General features: G+C 36.1%; 1 protein-coding gene across 1 annotated transcript in view; it reads right to left on the bottom strand.

The window, feature by feature from the left end:
* Tex11 (testis expressed 11) overlaps positions 1 to 20,851 on the bottom strand; it is a 225,849-nt gene that overhangs the window by 144,844 nt on the left and 60,154 nt on the right. The window contains exon 10 of the mRNA XM_042694880.1: positions 10,245 to 10,330. Within this exon, the coding sequence (XP_042550814.1) occupies positions 10,245 to 10,330 (86 nt within the window). The remainder of the gene's footprint in view (positions 1 to 10,244; positions 10,331 to 20,851) is intronic.

The raw sequence follows: 20,851 nt of genomic DNA, 5'->3' as shown, positions 1-20,851 counted from the left end.
AACTCAGTGTCTGATGCTTGCTTTTACTCATTTTTGCCTGGTGCTCTACAATCTGATTCATGCCTCCAACCCCAACTGATTTTTAATATATCCTAGATTAATATTTAAAATTAGAAAGCATGAGGAGTAAGTAAAATTGACTTTTAGTTTGCTGCATTAGTTACCAAATCATGTTGTCTATGGGTAAATCTAATAACCACAAATAATGTGCTAATATAAGTCTCAGAGTTTCAAAATCTAAAACTGAAAAAGCAAAACAAGTTTGGTACTTCATGGAAGTATGTCAATGAAATTTGGTGAATTGAACTAAACTGAAGATAATACTTTAAAATACAAAATCTCTTTAAAAATAAGCTGAAACTACATATGAAATCTAGGCCAACCTGGGCTACATAATGAGACCCTATCAAAAGCAAACAAAACACAAAAACTGCAGAGTTAGAGCTGAGAAAAGTGAATTTTCAGCATCTTAACAAGGACATAATGCTGGCCTAATCACTGTAAGCCCTTTTTCATAGGGGTCTGATTTAGAACACTGAACTGTCTATCAATAAGCAGTATGAGAAACTTTCAAGACACTTCCTAGTGAAAGAACCATTCTATGGAAAATTAAACATTAAAACAAAAAACAAGCATTTAAAGTCTTCAGAAATTATCCCAAGGGAAGATAAAAAATAGGCAAATACATATTAATGAAAGTTGGCTAATTCTCAGCATGAACAGCAATGCTCAGGTTAAACTACTTGACCTATGAACTTCTTCCATCCATCCTGATGGAAGCTGTAACAGACAGTTGTAGTCAAGAAGATGGACTTTTCTTCTTTCTCCAGTGACTAGAATCCAGGCTGTTTTGTATTTGAAATGGTAGGTTGTCAGCTTTCCTTACCATTTTCAGGCCAGCGTTGAAATGCTACTTGGTTGGAGCAAGCAAACTTGAGAGGTCTTGGCTTCCTTTGCCTACTACTCAGCTTAACAACTACAACAGCTATGATAGATTAAGAATACTGGGGCCCTGCTCACCTTTACCCTATCTATTCCATCAGGAAAATCTTCCAGTTCAAGGAGGTACCTTGAGAAAGGGGCTAACATTCTTCTAGAATCCACTCATTCAGCAGGGATGACATTCCAGGAGAAACAGACCATACTCTTGCTTCTAGCTGTAAGCATATGGCACAGAGGTTTTGGAGGTGGGGAGGGTAAAGAGGAAGATCTCTGCATTTCTTCCTGAGGGGTCGGATTTTATGTATACAGAGAAAGGAGGAATTTATGCCTAAGGGTATTGTTCTGTGTGTGTGTGTGTGTGTGTGTGTGTGTGTGTGTGTGTGTGTGTGTGTGTGTGTGTGTGTGTGTGTGTGTGTGTGTGTGTGTACAATATGTTATATATAGCATCACACTCTATTTCTTGACTTTAGAGGAAATTATTTTAGTTTGTTCCCATTTAGTATGACATTCACTCTAGATTTGTTATACTATAGCCTTTATTATGTTGAGGTACATTCCTTCTATTCCTATTTTCTTTAGAGTTTTATTGGAAAATGTTGACTTTTGTCAATGGCTTTCTCTGCTTCAATCGAGATAATATGATTTTTGTCTTTGATTCTGTTTATGTGCTTTATTATACTGATTGATTAATATAGGCTGAACCAACCTTGCATCCCTGACATAAAACTTGATCATGAAATGTGAACTTTTATTGTGCTACTGAACTCTTGTCTATAAGAATTTTACTAAGAGTTTTTATAGACCATCAGAAAGATGGTCTATAATTCTTTTTGTTTTACTTTTGTCCAGTTTTGGAATGAGTGTAATACAGACTTTATAGAATTATTTTGGTAGTATTCCTTCTCTTTCTATGGAAAATTTTGAAGAGTAATACTATGGTAAAATTTGGGCAGTGAATCCATCAAGTCCAGGATTTTCTTTTTTGGAGGAATCTTTATTACTGCTTCAATTTTATTACTTGTTATAGATCTATTTAAGTGATTTATATCTCTTGATTCAACTTTGGTAGATCAAATGCATCTAGACATTTATCTATTTCAACCACCTTTTCCAGTTTATTTGCATGTAGGTTTTTCAAAGTGTTCCAGTAAGATCTTCTGACTTTAATTTGTAAATGTTGTGATATCCCTATTTTTGTCTCTAATTTTAGTTATTTTTATATTTTTATCATATCCATTCTCCTTTTAGTCAGATTGGCTAATGTTTAATCAACATTATCATTCTGGAGTACCAATTTTTGTTTCATTCTTTCTTTCTTTTTTTTTTTTTTGGTTGGTTGTGGGACTTGAACTCAGGGCCTAGGCACTGTCCCTGAGCCTCTTTGTGCTAAAGGCTAGCGCTCTACCCCTTAAGCCACAGCTTCACCATAAGTTTTTGAGTGGTCAATTGGAGATAAGAGTCTCCTGGGGTCTTTTCTGCTCAGGCTGGCTTCGAACTGCATTCCTCAGATCTCAGCCTCTTGAATGGCTAGGATTACAGATGTGAGCCACTAGTGCCTGGCTTCATTCTTTTTCTAGTTCATAAATCCATGAACTAGGGATTATTTCTTTCCATTTGCTAGTTTGGTGTTTGGCTAGTTATTGTTTGTCTAGGCACTTGAAAAGCATTATTAGGCTAATTATTTGATATTTCTATTTTGTTCTGTTTCTGTTTTTAATGTAGGCATTTATATATATAAACTGTCCTCTTAACATTGTATTTGCTGTTTCCCAGAGGTTCTGGTAGGTTGTGTTTTCATTCTCACTGGTTTCTACTTTTGGATTTCTCCCTTATTTCATCAAGGACTCACTCACTTACCATTAAATGTGTTGCTCAAACTATGTTGTTTAATTTCTATGTGTTTGAATATTTTCTGTTGTTTCTTTTGCTGTACAGCACTACTTTTACTCTGCTGTGGTTTGATAAAATTTAAAGAATCATTTCAATTTTGTTATATTTGCTAAAATTTGCTTTATGCCCCAAAATATCATCTAATCTGGAGAAAGTTCCATGGATTGCTGAGATTGTGTATTTTATAGATTCTGGCTGAATACTCTGTAGATGTCTGTCATGTCCATTAGTCTAGGTGTCATTTAATTCTGATATTTGTTTATTTTTTTCCCCCCGCATAAACTGTTTATGCTGAGAGTCAGGTATTGAAGTCTCTTTCTATCACTGTATTGGAGGAGGGGGTCTATCTGTGTTTTAAGTCCAATAGTGTTTGTTTAATAAAGTTGGGTAAACTTATATTTGGTACATAAATGGTAAGACTTGTTATGTCCTATTCATGGATTGCTCCCTTTATTAAAACAAAGAGAGCTTATTCATCTCTTCTGACTAAATTTGAAGCTTACTAATTAGACATGAGTATAGAGGCTCCTGCATACTTTCAGGGATCATTTGCTTAGAAGATCTTTTTCCAACCTTTCATCCTAAACCAATATTTATTTTTCTTGGTAAGATGTGTTTCATTAATTTAAAAGTTATCCATTTAAGACAAAAGGATGTAGTACAGAAATAAAACTAAAGGGAGCTGGGAAGGTGGCTCAGTGGTAGAGCACTTGCCTTGCATGCCTGAGGCCCTGGGTTCGATTCCTCAGCACCACATAAGCAAAAAGAAAAAAGCCAGAAGTGGCGCTGTGGCTCAAGTGGTAGAGCACTAGCCTTGAGCTGAAGAGCTGAGGGACAACGCCCGGGCCCAGAGTTCAGGCCCCACGACCAGACCCAAAAAAAAAAAAAAAAAAAAAAAAAAGAAATAAAACTAAAAAGGATTCGTGAGACATACACATAAAAAAAAGGTAATTATGTCAAATAAGATAATAACATTAAGTATAAATGGGTTAAACAATATAATCAAATGGCAGATTTTTGGACTAGTTCTTAAAAACAAGACCCAATCACATGCTGTCTATAAAATACAGAATAGGGGCTGGGAAGTTGGCTCAGTGGTAGAGCGCTTGCCTTGTATGCCTGAGGCCCCTGGTTCGATTCCTCAGCACCACATAAGCAAAAAGAAAAAAGCCGAAAGTGCGCTGTGTCTCAAGTGGTGGAGCGCTAGCCTTGAGCTGAAGAGCTGAGGGACAGCGCCCAGACCCAGAGTACAGGCCCCACGACCGGACCCCCCCCAAAAAAATACAGAATAGATTCAAAAATACAAAAAAATTAAAATGTGAAGGGATAAAATAAAAGATGTCATATAAATAACAATTGTTTGAGAGCTAGAGGAGCTATGCTAGTATCAACAAAATGGATGTCAAGACAAAAATTGTCTTCAGAGATAGACATGCTATTTTATGATAAACAATCCTTTCAGAAAATTACATATGCCCCCAAAATATTGGTGGAAATAGGACAAAATTGAAAGAAGAGATATAATCCCACAATAATAGTTGGGGTTTTCAATACCCCTCTTCAACAAGTGAGAGAGCAACTAAATAGAATATCAAAAAGTATGAACCCCAAGATAAGTATTCAATTTTTTTTCTTTCATGCAATTGTTTCTAACATATTTATAAGATGATTTCTTTGCTGCTTTATATGTCCTTCCCTCATGGTATGACCCCTGCTTTCACTCTATTTGATGTTGGTATAATTTGTGGAGGGGAAGGGAAAAAACAAATTGTTTAAATAGGGATACAGGTGGACCCATTGCAACAATGAGATGTACAAGATGTTATGTCAAAAAACGAACATTACAACTTTGTTGGGGGGGGGAGGATTAGGTAGGGGGGTTGAGGGGATGGGAAGGGATGGGAAGGGGAAACAAAGGAGGAAGCAACAATGCTTGATAAGGAATCTACTCATTATCTTACCCATGTAATTGTAGCCCCTCTGTACAGTATTTTCACAATTAAAAAAAGTATACAGAAGACTTAAATGGCACTATAAACATACTAGACCCTAACAGACATCTACAGTATACTCTACCTACATTCTTGTCAACTGTTCCTAGAACATTCTTCTCAAATGTGCACATGACATACTTTAGAATCAGAACATATACTGACCACATGAAGCCAATTAGATTTAATTGAATTGAAATTATACAAAGTATGTTATCTGTCAACTTAGAATTAAGTAAAAAAAATCAACACAAAAGAAAATCTGGTGAATTAGTGAGTGTGGAAATTAAGCAACAAATACCTAAATAACAAATGGGCCAAAGAATAAATGACATGTAATATATGAAAATATCTTGATGTGAATAAGAAGGAAACTATAAACCTATAGGCTATAGCTAAAGCAATGCTTAAAAGGAAAACTTATAGCTATAAATTTCAACATTAATAAAGAAAAATGATATCAAATCACTATTCAAAGACTTGAAAACAGAGGAACAAGTTAAATGTGAAATAAGCAAAGAAGAAAAGAAATCACAAAGACTAGAGTGGAAATGAAATAGATAAATGAAAAGCAATAGAAAAAAATCAACAAACACAAAGGTTGGTATTTTCAAAAGATCAAAATTAACAAACGTTTAGATACATGACTAAAAAAACTAGAAAAAGGATTTAAATTGTTAAAATAAAAAATGAAAGGGTCCTTACTGACCCTTAGAGGAAAATTGTTCCTAAATGACTACAAATCTAATGCCTCAGCTATGTTCTCTTAAATCTCTTACTCTCACTATATTTCCATTTCTTTATCTGCAGAGTTGAAATTGATCTAAATCTGTCTTATTCAAGCCTTTTCTAAACATAAATTTTTTTTCAAAATCTTACAAGAAAATATTAAGCAAAAAAATTATTTAAAGCTTAATTTCTGCATTTAGAATTAAATAATCTCAGAGATTATGTAAAAATTTTCTCTTCCTCTTTAAGAAGATATTGGTGCTATCCTAGTAGAATTCAAAAGAATCACAGAAATGGTTTCTAAATTCTGGAACTAGATGATCTGTAATATGTCTCCCAGCCCTAAATCATTAACTGCATTAAATTAGAAATTGCTAGTACTCAATTCCTTATATTTCCACCAGATGGTGCTAATACATTCCATTTTACATTAAAAATAGTTTTGTACATGCTCAGTTTTAGAATTAGTAATTTATCGTAGTAACATGTCATAGTATAATACCTTTAACTTTTCAAATTACTGTTATGCCACTTATGTTTTCCTCACTACAAGTTTGTGCCACAAGTAATAGTGTGCTTGTTTTTCAGGCAAAAACTTTGTGGTATATAGTAATGAACTTAAAATTGGAGCTATGGCTCAAGTGGTAGAGCATCATCAGCCTTGAGAAAAAAAGCTAAGGTACAGCACGCAGGCCCTGAGTTCAAGCCTAGTTCCCACACCCCCACACAAACACACACCAAAAAAAAGGAGGAAAAATTCACAATTAACTAGATAAGATGTTCTTCCACTCTGAGATTTTTCTCTAGATTATAGCGCATAGTTATATACAGTAATATCAAATCCTCAAGATCTGAGGCTAACTCAGAAGGAAAATAAAAAAACCTTAATATTAAATAGTACCTGAAACTTATACCAATTTTCATTGGGCTCATTTTAATCGACCATTAATACAACCATTAATAATGAACCATTAACATTTATATTTTATTTCTTATTATAAGATCTTTAGTGATATCCATATATAACAATACTGAAAACTGAGAAATAATAAAACTATCCCATGCTTACTGTACATATGGTAAATAATAGCACTTTTAAATATATCATACAAATTGCAAAATCCAGGTTCATTAAACCTAAGAACTATGAAATTTGCTCTTTGGAGCTGAGAAGGTGGCTCAGTGGTAGAGTGCTTGCCTTGCATGCATGAGGCCCTGGGTTCAATTCCTCAGTATCACATAAATAGAAAAGGCCGGAAGTGGCGCAGTGGCTCAAGTGGTAGAGCACTAGCCTTGAGGTGAAGAGCTGAGGGACAGCACCTAGGCTGAGTTCAGGCCCCATGACTGACAAAAATAAAAACGAAATTTGTTCTTTTGATTTTTATGAGGCATTCAAAAGGCTTTATACAAACGGGGATACTGCATTCTAAATAATTACTTGTGACCAACAAGGACTAACTCAAGTTAGCTACTGAGACAGGTTTCACATTAGTATTCAAAGAATTAAAAATTATGTTGGGACAGGAGAGAAAAACTGGGAGAGAGCCAGGGAAGGGGTGACATTGTCCAGAAAAGGAAGGTACTCTTTACCTGAATTATGTGCTCGCTCTGTATATCATTTTATAGTAACAATAAAAAATTAAAACTTAAAAAAATATGTTATAAGGGTTTCCAGTGTGACTCAAGTGCTCAAGCAGTTGTCCAGCAAGCACAGGATAAGTTCAAATCCCAGCAGTGCACCCCCTCAAAAAATGGTGTTGAAAAAGAATTTTAAAACTTAGTTCTCCTCTGTCATACTTCTCATCCAGTCACTGACTCTCATCCAAAAATACCCAGCAAAAATGATTTTTGTTTTAAAATATAAAACAATGTAAACTTGTAACTGTGAAAGAAAGCCTAAGAAACCATGCTCTGGAAAAGAAAGCATTGAGCTCCCACACAAAGGGCTGAAAAATATTATCACTGTTATTACCCTGCAAAGCAAAGGACTCTCCTCTTCAAGAATGTATAAATATCTAATGTAAATCAAGTAAAGTCATTAAATTTTATTTATTAAAATCAGTGTGCAGTGGAGGAAAGCGAAGGAAGGGGTGACATTGTCTAAAAAAGAAATGTACTCATTACCTCACTTCTAAAATGGTAATCCCTTTGCACAATACTTTCATAATAACAATAAAATTATATATTTTTTATTCTGTATGTGAGCCAGAAACTGGTTTTTTACACCTGTAATCCTAACTATTCAAGAAGTTGGGATCTGAAGATTACATTTCAAAGCCAGCTGGGGCAGGAAAGTCCACAAGATTCTTATCTCCAATTAACCTTGAGCAAAATAGAGCTCAGGTTCAGTGTTCAAGCCCTCAGTTCAAGCTCCAGGACAGACACAGGCACACACACAGACACACACACAACACACACACACACACACCACCACCACCACCACCACCTAGGAATAAATTTAACCAAAAAGGTAAAAGATCTCTATAAAGGAAACTGCAATGTATTGATGAAAAACTCAGAAACCTATGGAATAAGAATCACTATTACAATACTACTCAAATGATCTACATGTCTAATGTAATCTGTCATATGGAGCTATAAGAAAATCTCCATAGCCAAAGCAATCTTAAGGCAAAAAGAACAAAGAGGCACTATACTAACTTTAAAATATAACACAAGCTGTAGTGCCAAAACAGCATATTATAGGCATAAAAACAAACATAGAACAGACCAAAATTTCCCCACACTGAGAAAGATCTCTGCAGAGACATTGCCAGTCACATAGAACAGAATAAAGTACCTGGAAGTAAATCCAAGCATCTACAGACATTAAATTTTCAAAACAAGATGATAAAAACATGTATTGAAGGATAATATTTCCAATAAATAATATTTGGAGAATTGTGTATCCATAAGAATGAAACTTGATCCCTACTGTAAAAACTGTTCCCCTTATCCCCACAACCTCACCAGCATATTGTTATTCACATTCTTGATGACGGAAATTCTGACTGGAGTGAGATGGAATCTCAATGTTGTTTTGATTTGCATTTCCTTTATAGCCAGAGACACTGAACATTTCTTCATGTGTGTATTGGTCATTCTTAACTACTGAAAGGTCTCTTTTTAACTCCTTGGCTCATTTATTAATTGGGTTATTGATTCTTTAAGGGTTTAAGTTTTTTGAGCTCCTTGTATGTTCTGTTAGGCCCTTGTCAGACAAATAGCTGGCAAATATCTCTCATCGTATAAGCTGGTTTTTTTGTGTGGTTTTTATGTTTGTTTGTTTGTTTGTTTAGCTATATTATTTGCTGTGTAGCACCTTTCTAGCTGATGCATTCCCACTTGTCACTTCTCTCTCCAATTTACTCAGCCTCTGGAAATCTACTCAAGAAGATCCTGTATATGCCAGTAAGTTCTAATGTATCCCTCATTCCTTCCTGCAGTAGTTTCAAGGTTTGGGGTCTTACAGTGAGATCTCTGTTCCATTTTGAATTGACATTAGTACAAGATGACAAACAGAGGTCCAGTTGCAGTCTTCTGAATGGATGTACAGTTTTCCTAACAACATTTGAAGAGATTTTCTTTTTCCCAGCATACATTTCGACTCTTGTTAAATATCAGATAGGATTTATTTCTGAGTCTTCTAGTAGATTGGTCTTCTCTGTTTCAAGCTCTGTGCCCCTGTAGTAAAGTCTGAAGTCTGGAACTCTAATGATTCCAGCATTGCTTTTTAGGACCAGAATTGCTTTGGTTATTTGGGACCCTTTGTGTTTCCATAGAATTATTGGACTGTTTTTTCTATCTCTGTGAAAAATGACATAAGGAGTTTGACCAATTTATAGAATGCCTTTGCCAGTATGGCCATTTCTATAACACTAATTCTGCCAATCTATAAACATGGGAGATCTTTCTACCTTCTGCTGTCTTCTTCAATTTCTTCCTCCTTGGTTAGGTTTATTCCTAGGTATTTTATTTCAATGGTTATAGATTCCGCACAATAGAATAAACTCTGATATAGTACTCAGCATACAATAAGTGATGAATACATACTTACTTGACTGATACTAAAATACCAAAATTCATCCAAAAGCTAATAATTCAAGCTGATCCTACTCCTTCCTACCCCTTCTGACACCTTATATTCTGGAGTCATTAGACAGCAATAAGTACCAAAACAACATTCCACACACATATGAAGATACAAAGAGTAATAGAGAAGTAATTCTTTTATGATATATTAAGAGGTTAATACATTTTTTCTATCAACTAGCAGCATGAAAGAATAATAAAAAAAGCCAGGCACCAGTGGTTCATCCTGTAATTCAAGCTACTCAGGGGCTTAGATTCAGAGGACCATGGTTTGAAGCCAGCCCTAAAAGAAAAGTCCAATAGACTCCATCTCCAATCAGCCAGCAAAAAATCTGGGATTAGGAGCATAGCTCAAGTGGTAGTTTACCAGCTGCAGCAGAGCGCATAAGGCCTCTGATCTCAAGTCCCACTACCAAGAAAATAATAGCAATATTAACAATAACAATAATAATAGGCAAAATATATTAAACTAGCAAATAAATTTGGTATATTGGCTTTGGAAGTCAGCAAATGTTTACTATGCCAAAGTACCCTATAGTAAGGATTAACTGATCTTTATGATAATATTCCTGAATTTACATTCATTTTTGTTTACATTACCTCAACCAGAATGTACTCTCATTATATTTATTCTGCTTGTGGGTTTGAACTCCAAACTTATAACAGAGCACATGAAGATAGCCGATCTATAATAAAAAGAAAGAAATATGTGTGAGTCATTATTTCCTTAGAGATAAAAATATCAACAGTTGTTCAGTCTTTAAAACATACCCAGCCGGGCGCTGGTGGCTTACTCCTATAATCATAGCCACTCAGGAGACTGAGATCTGAAGATCGCAGTTCAAAGCCAGCCCGGGCAGGAAAGTCCGTGAAACTCTTATCTCCAATAAAAACCACCAGAAAACCAGAAGTGGCGCTGTAGCTCAAGTGGAGAGCGCTAGCCTTGAGCTGAAGAGCTAAAGGATAGCACTCAGGCCCAGAGTTCAAGCCCCACGATCAACAAAAAACAAAAAATAAAATAAAACATACCTAATATGTTTCTGCACATCAAAACAGCCATCCTTACCAAAGCTTCTCAATTTGATTAAAGAAGAACTACAGGACACTAAAGTTGAGACCCTATGTATGGCAAACATCACAATATATTATGAACAGAATTTGGAAGGTCCTGTGTAATGCAAATAAGAAACCCAATTATAACCTAGCAAAATAATACACTACTATAGTGCTTCAGAATGCAGGTACACTAAAGTAGGAAGTTTACTCAAAGATCTAAAAAATTACCATTGAAGGGAGAAAAGTGTGACTTTTTTTAAAAATTCAAATGAATGGGTATCAATGGCTCACACTTATAATCCTAGCTACTTCAGGAGGCTCCAATCTGAGGATCACAGTTCAAAGCCAGCCTAGGCAGGAAAGGCCATGAGACTCATCTCCAATAACCTAACAAAAAGCTGGAAGTGGAGCTGTGGCTCAAGTGGTAGAGCACTACTAGCCTTGAGCAAAAGAAGCTCAGTAATGGTGCCCAGGCCCTGAGTTGAAGCCCTAGGATCAGCACCAAAAAAATAAAATAAATAAAAATTAAGACAAAATTAAAAAATTCCAAATTCTGAAGCAGATCCAAAGAATTTTCCAAGCATAGGGCTTATTTAGAAATAATTATTTTAATAGACCCTCTGTAGTAGCAACAAACATCCCCTTTATATGAATTCCCATTGGGATGAAAGCAACAACAAGTATGTGAATTATCCTATAGGAGAATATTCTTAAGAGTTAATCAGCATCCCAGTTCCTGCATTGGTGCCATGTTCTATAGAATATCACCTCTCAAAATAATGACATAGTGCCGGACGCCGGTGGCTCACGCCTGTAATCCTAGCTACTCAGGAGGCTGAGATCTGAGGATCACAGTTCAAAGCCAGCCCGGGCAGGAAACTCCATGAGACTCTTATCTCCAATAAAACCACTAGAAAACCAGAAGTGGTGCTGTGGCTCAAGCGGTAGAGCACTTTCCTTGAGCTGAAGAGCTGAGGGACAGCGCCCAAGCCTAGAGCTCAAGCCCCACAACCAACAACAACAAAAAAATGACATAAAAATGATTTCTTAATTCTAATAATTTATCTAAAGATCTCATTGGTATTTAAATCACCTACCCAGAATTTGACTCTATCCATATGAAGGAAGGAGTCCTTTATAAGTCTTAACCTGAGCAAGAGTATAGAAGCAGATCCTCAATTAAGAATCTAAGATCTGAAACCGTTTATTCATAAGTAACATGCAAAGACCTGTTTTTCTTCCAAAGTTTAGTACAGTATATTCAAAAAGTAGAAATTCTACATGCATTCATGAGCACATCAGACCTACTGTATATTTGAATCTAAAACAAAGAATACTCTTGTTAATGTATGCCTGGCAAGAATCCATTGGTATTCTTGATACTTCAACAAAAAACAGTTTAACTCATTACATGCCCCAGACCCCAGAGGTTCACACATGGCCACCTCAATTATGTAACTATACTAGAATAATTTTACTCACATTTAGTTGCTACAGAGAGGCCTGCAACAGAACTTACACACAGGCAAAGGAAAATAAAATTTTAGAAGAACATTTAAGTGTACTAAGCCTTTATTCAATTTCCTCAGTCTTTGTCTCTGCCCTCCCTTTACCCTCAAGTGTACTAATATTAAGTTCTACTTCCTGGGGAGAAAAGAATTCAAAATAATAGCAAACTTATAATGAAGCTATTAAAAGATTAGAAGATCCTTCAGGAGACCTGCAGCATTTTTAATACAATGGCCAAAATGTTTTTACTACCAATACTGCACCACTGACTCACTCATTTATATATTCAGGGTAACTACTGACTAAGCATCTACTGTCTACTGAGCATTATTCTAGGAACTAGAGATACGTCAGTGAACAAATTGACAAAATCCCTGACCTTGTGGAACATTTCAAAGGAGCTATGAAGAAGATTCATAAAAATATGTTTAAAGAAATATGCTGGACTGGAAGCAGGTATGAGTCAATGGTAGAGTGCTTCCCTAGCACAAGAAAGGCCCTGAATTCAATCTCTAGCACATCCAAAAAGGAAGGAAAGAAGGAACAGAAGAAGGGAGGGAAAGGAAGAAGTGAGGGTAACAGGGAGGGAGAGAGGGAAAACAAAAGTCACCTGATTTTGTCAGCAAAAACACAGTAACAAAAACATTCCAAAAAAGGTAGATCTATAAATCCACTGTAATACAAAATGAGAGCTCCAGTAACCTCCTGCCACTGGCTCAGAAATGATAACTCCAACCTATTCCTACTTTACAAGGACAAAATGAGACTATGTAAATAATAAATAAACTTAATTGTGTCTGGTGCTGGTGGCTCATGCCTGTAATTCTAGCTACTCAAAAGACTGGGATCTGAGGATTGAGGTTCAAAGCCAAGCTGGGCAGGAAAGTCCATGGGACTCAACTCCAATTAATCACCAAAAAGCCAGAAGTGGAGTGATGGTTCAAGTGGTATAGCACTAGCCTTGAACAACAAAGCTCAGGGATGGTGCCCAAGCCCAGAGTTCAAGCCCCAGGACTGGCGCATACGCGCGCACACACACACACACACACACACACACATACACACACGCACGCACGCACACACACACACACACACACACACACACACACACACACAGAAAAACCTCAGTTGCTATTATTGGTTAAAAGAGCTTAATCACCAACTTTTCAGGTCAATATGAGGCCTATAGTTTTGTTTACTGGTTTTTGAGATAGGGTCTCACTTCAACTCTTGATCCTCTTGCCTCTGCCTCTCAAGTGCTCAGGTTACAGTTACATAACACCATGTCCAGAATATGCCTTTTACTGATAGTAGTTAAATAATATCATTTTCTACAACTTATTATGTAAGTTATGTTTTAAAAATTCAAAGAAACAAACCTATTTTTTTCTTCAGCCTCACATTTGAGTTATTCTCTTTCTAATTTTATCTTTAAAACATTTATAGGGCCGGGAGCTGGTGGCTCACGCCTGTAATCCTAGCTACTCAGGAGGCTGAGATCTGAGGCTGGCGGTTCAAAGCCAGCCAGGTCAGAAAAGTTCGTGAGACTCTTATCTCCAATAAAACCACTAGAAAACTGGAAGTGGTGCTGTGGCTCAAATGGTAGAGTGCTTGCCTTGAGCTGAATAGATGAGGGACAGCACCCAAGCCCAGAGTTCAAGCCCCACGACCAACAACAACAAAAAATCAGGGCTAAGATTATGTATTTTTATATTTTACTCAATTATAATAGAGAAAAAATAACTAAGTGATATTTGGCCTAGTTTTAAAAACATTTGCCTTTCAACTCCTCCCTTATTCATCTTTCTCTAATTCTAAGATATCTCAGTAATAATTAACATAGTTCATTCATTATTTCTCATGTGTTCAAAGATACAAAATATAGATTCAGTTTTCCAAATATTTTTCTCTCTTCACCTGATTAACAATATAGTATTACCTTCTGCCTTTATGTCACTGAACAATGAGTCCTAATCTAATTTTGAGATACAAAAAAGATATCAGGGGGAAAAGAGAGTTGAATTACTTAATTCATTAATTCCTTCTAAGCAAATAACACTCCATTAGCTCCTCTCCAACCTTTATCTGATCATTTCTTCTCATTATGAAATTTTCTGCCCCAGATTTTTAGGTCCCTTGTCAAGTCCTTAAGCCCATCAAAAATACACATTCTAAATAATTGCATTGACCTTTAGATTTAAAAATATAATTGTCCTAATAGCACAGTTCTATCACCTATCTTCTAAATAAAATAGAAACTCTCAATTTGAACTGTAAAGTTTTTTTCTTACTGGCTTACTAGTGATATAGACATAATTATTCCTGCTACATATCATCCTGGGTACTCTAATTCAGCCTTTTATTCTCTCTACACTTCATTTACCACCTCTAACATTGCACAAGATTGTTTTCTTTCCTTCCAACATCATTCAAGAGTCTCTTTTTTGTATTGTTGGATACACAATTTAATATCCACTTATTTTACAAAGCATATTTTAAAAGGTCTCTGTCCTCTAGTAATTTATCATCTGAAATAAGTAGCAAAAGAGCCAGAACCAAAAAGATAGTAAAAACATATAAATGTAAACAATTTAAAAGGCCCTATAGACAGAGTTAATAAAACTAATGAAAGAGCTTGAAAAACTTGCTGGATAGTAAACAAACATTTTAAAGCAACTAATGGGGCATCAGTGACTCACACTCATAATCCTAGTTATTTAGGATTTTGAGATCTGAGAATCGCAGTTTGGAGGCAGCTCAGGCAGACAAATCTGAGAGGTTTTGTTTTTTGTTTTGTTTTTTTTTTTTTGTATTTTGTTTTTTTGGTGTTGGTCTTGAGCTCCCATTCCCTGGGAGCAGTCACTGAGCTTTTTGGTTTTTGCTTTTTGCAACAAACAGCTCTACTTCAGCTTTTTGCTGGTTAATTGGAGATGAGGGTCTCTTGTACTTTGCTGCCCAGGCTAGCTTTGAACCATGATCTTTATATCTCAGCCTCCTGAGTAGCTAGGATTTTAAGTATGAGTCACTGGCACTTGGCAGGGACTCTTATCTTCAATTAACCAGCAAAAGTCTGGAATTGGGAGAGATAGAGTGCTTAGCCAGGCTCTGGTGGCTCACACCTGTAATCCTAGCTACTCAGGAGGCTGAGCTCTGAGGATCGCGGTGCAAAGCCAGCCCGGGCAGGAAAGTCCATGAGACTCTTATCTCCAATAAACCACTAGAAAACCAGAAGTGCTGAAGAGCTGAGGGACAGTGCCCAGGCCCAGAGTTCAAGCCCCATGATCGACAACAACAACAAAAAAAAGAGGTAGAGTGCTAGTCATGAGCCAATAAGCCAAGAGAAAGAAGCCTTGAGTTCAAGCCCCAGCATAAGTGAGCATGAGCACATGCATGCATGCACACACGAGTACACACACACACACACACACACACACACACACACACACACACACAATTCTTATATAGCAGTGATTGTTGAAAAACATAATGTTTAATATTTATTACTGACAACAGCAATTAAATCTTTAAAATCTTTTATTTGTCAGTCATGGGGCTTGAACTCAGAACCTGGGTGCTGTCTCTGAGCAGTTCTTGCTCAAGGCTAGCTCTTTACCACTTGAGCTACAGCTCTACTTCCAGTTTTTTGATGGTCAACTGGTGATAAGAGTCTCACAAACTTTCCAGCCTGGGCTGCCTTTGAACCAGGGCCCGGCTAAATGTGAAAAATCTTTATAAAAATCACAAAACTATATTGAAGACATGAAAAAACTTTATATAAGTCCTGGGGCATAGGAATAGAGCACTTGAGTAAAGCCTTGGGTTCAGTCCCTAGCATAGCAAAAAGAAAGTTTACATACATTAGAATATATCACTTTCATGATATAAAGATTCACTATCATAAAGATACCCCAGTCCAGTTGCTGCTTTTTTAACTAGACTAGTAAACTCTAAATGAACTTGGAAACACAAGAGATCAAGAATATCTAACATCATACCATCAAACAAAAGCTTTGTGCTCCTAAAGAGCAACCACTAAATCTAGCTAAAGCTTGAAAGTCAGTGCACTGATCTTTAAAATAAAACTCTAAAACAACATGATTTCAAAGAAGAATTTCAGAAATAAATTGACCATTTTCTTTGTGTCAATAAAAGTTTTACAATGAAGTAAAACTCATTACTGAAGATAAACTCTAGAAGAAATGAAAGATTAATGGTGAAACATTAAGGCAAGCCAAAACACCTCCCTCCAAACAATCAAAATGGAATTCTAAGATCCTAAATTTTACAGCGAAAGAAGTAAAAAAGAATATACATGTAGACACATATAACACCTTGAAAACGACCCAGAGCTTCTCTAAATTGAAGACTAGAAGTTATTGTCTTAAAGGGACCTTTGAAATCATGTTGTCATAGTCTTATTTTTACCTATCATGGCACTGATTTTCAGTGCATTCACTTCTCTGAAATTGTGACACTTCACATGTCATATTTTGTCACACTAGAGCAGCTCCTACTTCAATACTGTATGCAAGCCACAAATGATTTTCAGTCTTAAATAACAAAGTAAAGAAATTGATTTATTTTTTTGTTTTGAACTCAGGGACCTATTAGGCAAGCACTTCACTACTAGAGCCATATCCCCAGTCCCAAAAGGTCTTTAAACAAATGCTTAAAATAGAATTTTCTGTCTCTCATTAAACAAGAAAGTACTATCCAACAAAGCATCACTATGTCCCAATTAACCTATGTAATTTTTTACCATGTACCTGCAGAAGCTGAACACTGAACCATTATTTCTAATCATTTCATTGTTTGACTTCAAAATACTTCTGTCAACCGTCTAGAAGTGTCTATAGATGTGTTTACTTGAAATGGAAGTTAACTGCTAGGTATGATAATGCACACTTGCAAACCCAGCATTTCTAAACTCAGCACTTAGGAGAGAAACAAAGTTCTGAGTCCACACTGGACTACACAGAGAGATTCTGCTTCAAGAAAACAATAAATTTTTACTTATCCATTAGAATGATATTGTATCATTTGTAAAAGAAAATGGAAAAACCTAGAAACAATATGTGGAGTGAACTAAGTCAGGCCCAGGGAGATAAATAATGCATGTTTTCCCTTATATGTGGAAGCTAGAATTAGCTAGTAATAATATAAGTAAGTATATGGGTGGTATGCAAGTGTACACAAATGTACTAATTGAAATATGGAAGATTCAAGAACTCAAAAATGTAATTCCTTTCTTTTTTTTTTTTTTTGCTTATGTGGTGCTGAGGAATCGAACCCAGGGCCTCAGGCATGCAAGGCAAGCACTCTACCACTGAGCCACCTTCCCAGCCCAAAAATGTAATTCCTTAGAAAGGGAAAAGTTCAACAAAATAAATACCAGGAAATGAGTACTTGAAAGGGGTACGGTGGGGTCAAGGGAAGAGGGGTAAACAAATGAATAGAAAGACAGGAGAATGCAGTCAAGAATTCAATATATTCCTACAAAATTAAGGGAAGCAGGGGAAGGGAGGGTTGGGAGAGATGGGTGAGAATACCGAAAAAGGTGACATTGATCAAATTGTATTATAGTCATAAACTTCTTTGGCAAAAAATAAAGCACTTGAACACTTGCAAATGGAAGCTACATTTAACTTGCTTTAGAGTTTAGTTTTTGATTATTCACAACTTCATAAAATTATCTATAAAGGATTATATTAGATATTTAGATAGCAAGCAATCCATAATCTTTAAACAATTTTGTGTACTCTCTCTAAATGTATCAGTAAGCCACTTGAATTTTAGAAATTTGTTTTCACAATTCTCTAATTTTCCAGGAGTAAAGAGATTCTGAGAATTGTGTTTTCTGTCTCTGATAAAACTCCATGTAATCATTCTTGTATAAACAGGATGCTAAACATTCACACAGTGAGACCAAAAGAGGATATTCTTAGGAGAGGATCACAAAGGCTCAAAAGCTATGTGCATATGATCATATAAAATGATGCTTATCAAAATGAACTCCAAGAAAAGGAAACAAGAGGTTTTTCATTTTGCTTTTTGTGTTTTTTTTTCCTGTTTTCCCCCTTTTGTCATCATCTTTGATTTCTGTACCTTTGTCTTTCATGTAAGTTTATCTGATTTGGAGAAGGGGAAGGGAAGCACAGAAATGGTGGGACAAAGGGTGAACTCATTCAGCAGTGATATTTACTAGACACTATGTTGAAAATGAACTATACAATGTGGGAGAAGGGGGTTGGGAGGGAAAACACTAGGAGAAAACAAGGGAAGAGGTGATCTTTCAAAAAGAGTACATTTGAGTGCATTTCAAAAAGAAATGTAGTCAATACCTGACTTATGGAACTGTAACCCTTCTGTACATCACCTTTAGGATAAATATTTAAAAATTAGAATTAAAAGAAAAGAAATATTGCTTGCCAGATACCAGTAGCTTATTCCTGTAATCTTAGATACTAAAGAGGCTGAGATTTGAAGAGATCTGCCCAGGCAGGAAGGTTTTCATTTCCAATTAACTATCAAAAAGTGAAAAATGGAGCAGCAGCTCAATTAGTAGAGTGCAAAAGCTTAGAGATAGAGCCCAAGCCCTGAGTTCAAGCCTCAGAACTGGCACAAAATAAAAAAAGAAGGGAAGAAACTATTACTCATCCACATAGGGAACAAGCAGGTAGAGACAATATTGGGAAGTGAGAGTAAGTTGAAGAAAGTAAGCTCCCAAGGGTAAAAGTCAGAATATAAGCATGCAGATGTTGAATTTAGGTCTAAAAAATAAATGATAAGTGTCATATGGGGACTGTTTTGGAGGAAGCCAGTGGGAGGGAAGAAATAAAAAAGAGATAGTGAAGGAAATGACTATGACTGAACTATTTTATATGCATATATGAAACTAGATCAATAAAACCTGATTTTAAAAAATTCTTTAAAAGGGGATAAGAAAATAGAATGGATAAACTTGATCAAAATACATTATATGCACATATGAAAATATTACAGTGAAATCCCATTGTACAATTAATACACACTTATTTAAAAAAAAAAAAAGAACTGCTGAGTGCTGGTAACTCATACCTGTAATCCTAACTAGTCAGGAGGCTGAGATATGAGGATTGTGGTTCAAAGCCAGCTTGGTAAAGTCCACAATACTCTTATCTACAGCTAACCACCAAAAAAAAAAAATTAGAAATGAAGCTTGGGTTCAAATGGTTGAGTGCCAACCTTGTGCAAAACTGCTAAGGGACAGTGCCCAGGCCCTAAGCTAAAGCCTAAGTTGTGGCACAAAAAAAAAGGAAAAAAAATGAGTAGGAAAGAGACATCCTTAAAGTACAAAGGGTGGCAAAGGAAATGAGAGACTGCTAATATCCAGCAATAATTATATAAACAAATATATTAAGACTAATTGAAGGCAGGTTTTTGTCATGAAACAAGAGCTTTCAAAACGTTTTGGGAAGAGAGAAAACAATAATGAACATTTTATTGCTGAACTGAAATAGCAGATATCATAATTTGCAGTACCAGAGCCATAGGGGTAGCTCAATGATAAAGCATAATGTTTAGCACATGTAACACTATGAGTTCAATCTCCAGCGTCACAATATGACAATCATTTTCAGTATATTAGACAGACTGATGGATAACAAATATTTTTTAAATGCAATGAAAATGTGTGAGTGTATAAACATGTATATGCTCTTCCCACTGAGAGGGCAGGCCTGAGAGCAGTGACACCCTAAATACAGTAAGCATATACCTTGTGCCTAGACTTTGGATTCTACAAATGAACAATGAATTCCATTCCATTAAAGGAGTGATGTTTCCTGGGGGAAAGAGTTAATCTCATAGACTGTAAAGGGAAAGGACAAAATGGGTCTAGAATAGTTTACTGTACCAGAAAGGAAAGAACCGCTCAGAAGTGACAGTAACATGCAAAAACATGGAAGTTGAAAGCAAGATGGATGACTAGGGGATCTCAGCCCTCATTTCTCCTTTAAAGCAATGATTTAACAACTACCAATAGACTAGAAAAGGCACCAAGAGAGTTCAACAGTCCGGAAAACCACTGAGGTTACCCAGTGAGGATAACTGTATAGAAAAATGTGTAAGAAAGAATTTCATTTTATTTGCGTTATCCTGCCCTACAAACCAGGTCAGCTCAGTAACTAAAGGCATGCCCTCCGCTGTGAGTTCCAAAATGGGAGGAAAGCCTTTGTCACTGAGGAACACTGCAACCTTCACAGCAGAGGACCTTTGGCAGCCTTTGGTAAGATGGACTCCAGCTGTAACAGCAACCTGAATCTCATATGTCATTCTGCATCTCCTCTTAGCTGGTATCAATGCATGCCTCCCAAAGCTGCTGTCATAATAAAGCCCTGGCCCTGACACTTGCATATCCATGTTCACAGCTGTACTTTTCACAATAGGCAAGTTGTGGAAACAGCCCAGATGCTCTACAGCAGATGAGTGTACCAAGAAAACATGGTACATGTTATACAATGGAATTTTACCCATCTCTCTGAAATAATAATATGTCATTTTCAGGAAAATGAATGGATATAGAAAAAATTATGTTAACTGAAGTTGGGCACAAAGAGACAAGTGGCACATGTTTTTTGTCATATGTGGAAGCTAGGTCTAAA

Source organism: Dipodomys spectabilis, unplaced genomic scaffold (genome assembly GCF_019054845.1).
Source record: "Dipodomys spectabilis isolate Male_0828 unplaced genomic scaffold, ASM1905484v1 ptg000176l, whole genome shotgun sequence".
Classification (NCBI taxonomy): Eukaryota; Metazoa; Chordata; class Mammalia; order Rodentia; family Heteromyidae; genus Dipodomys; species Dipodomys spectabilis.
Note: the sequence above shows the minus strand (reverse complement) of the source record. Positions and strands in the feature narration are given on the sequence as shown.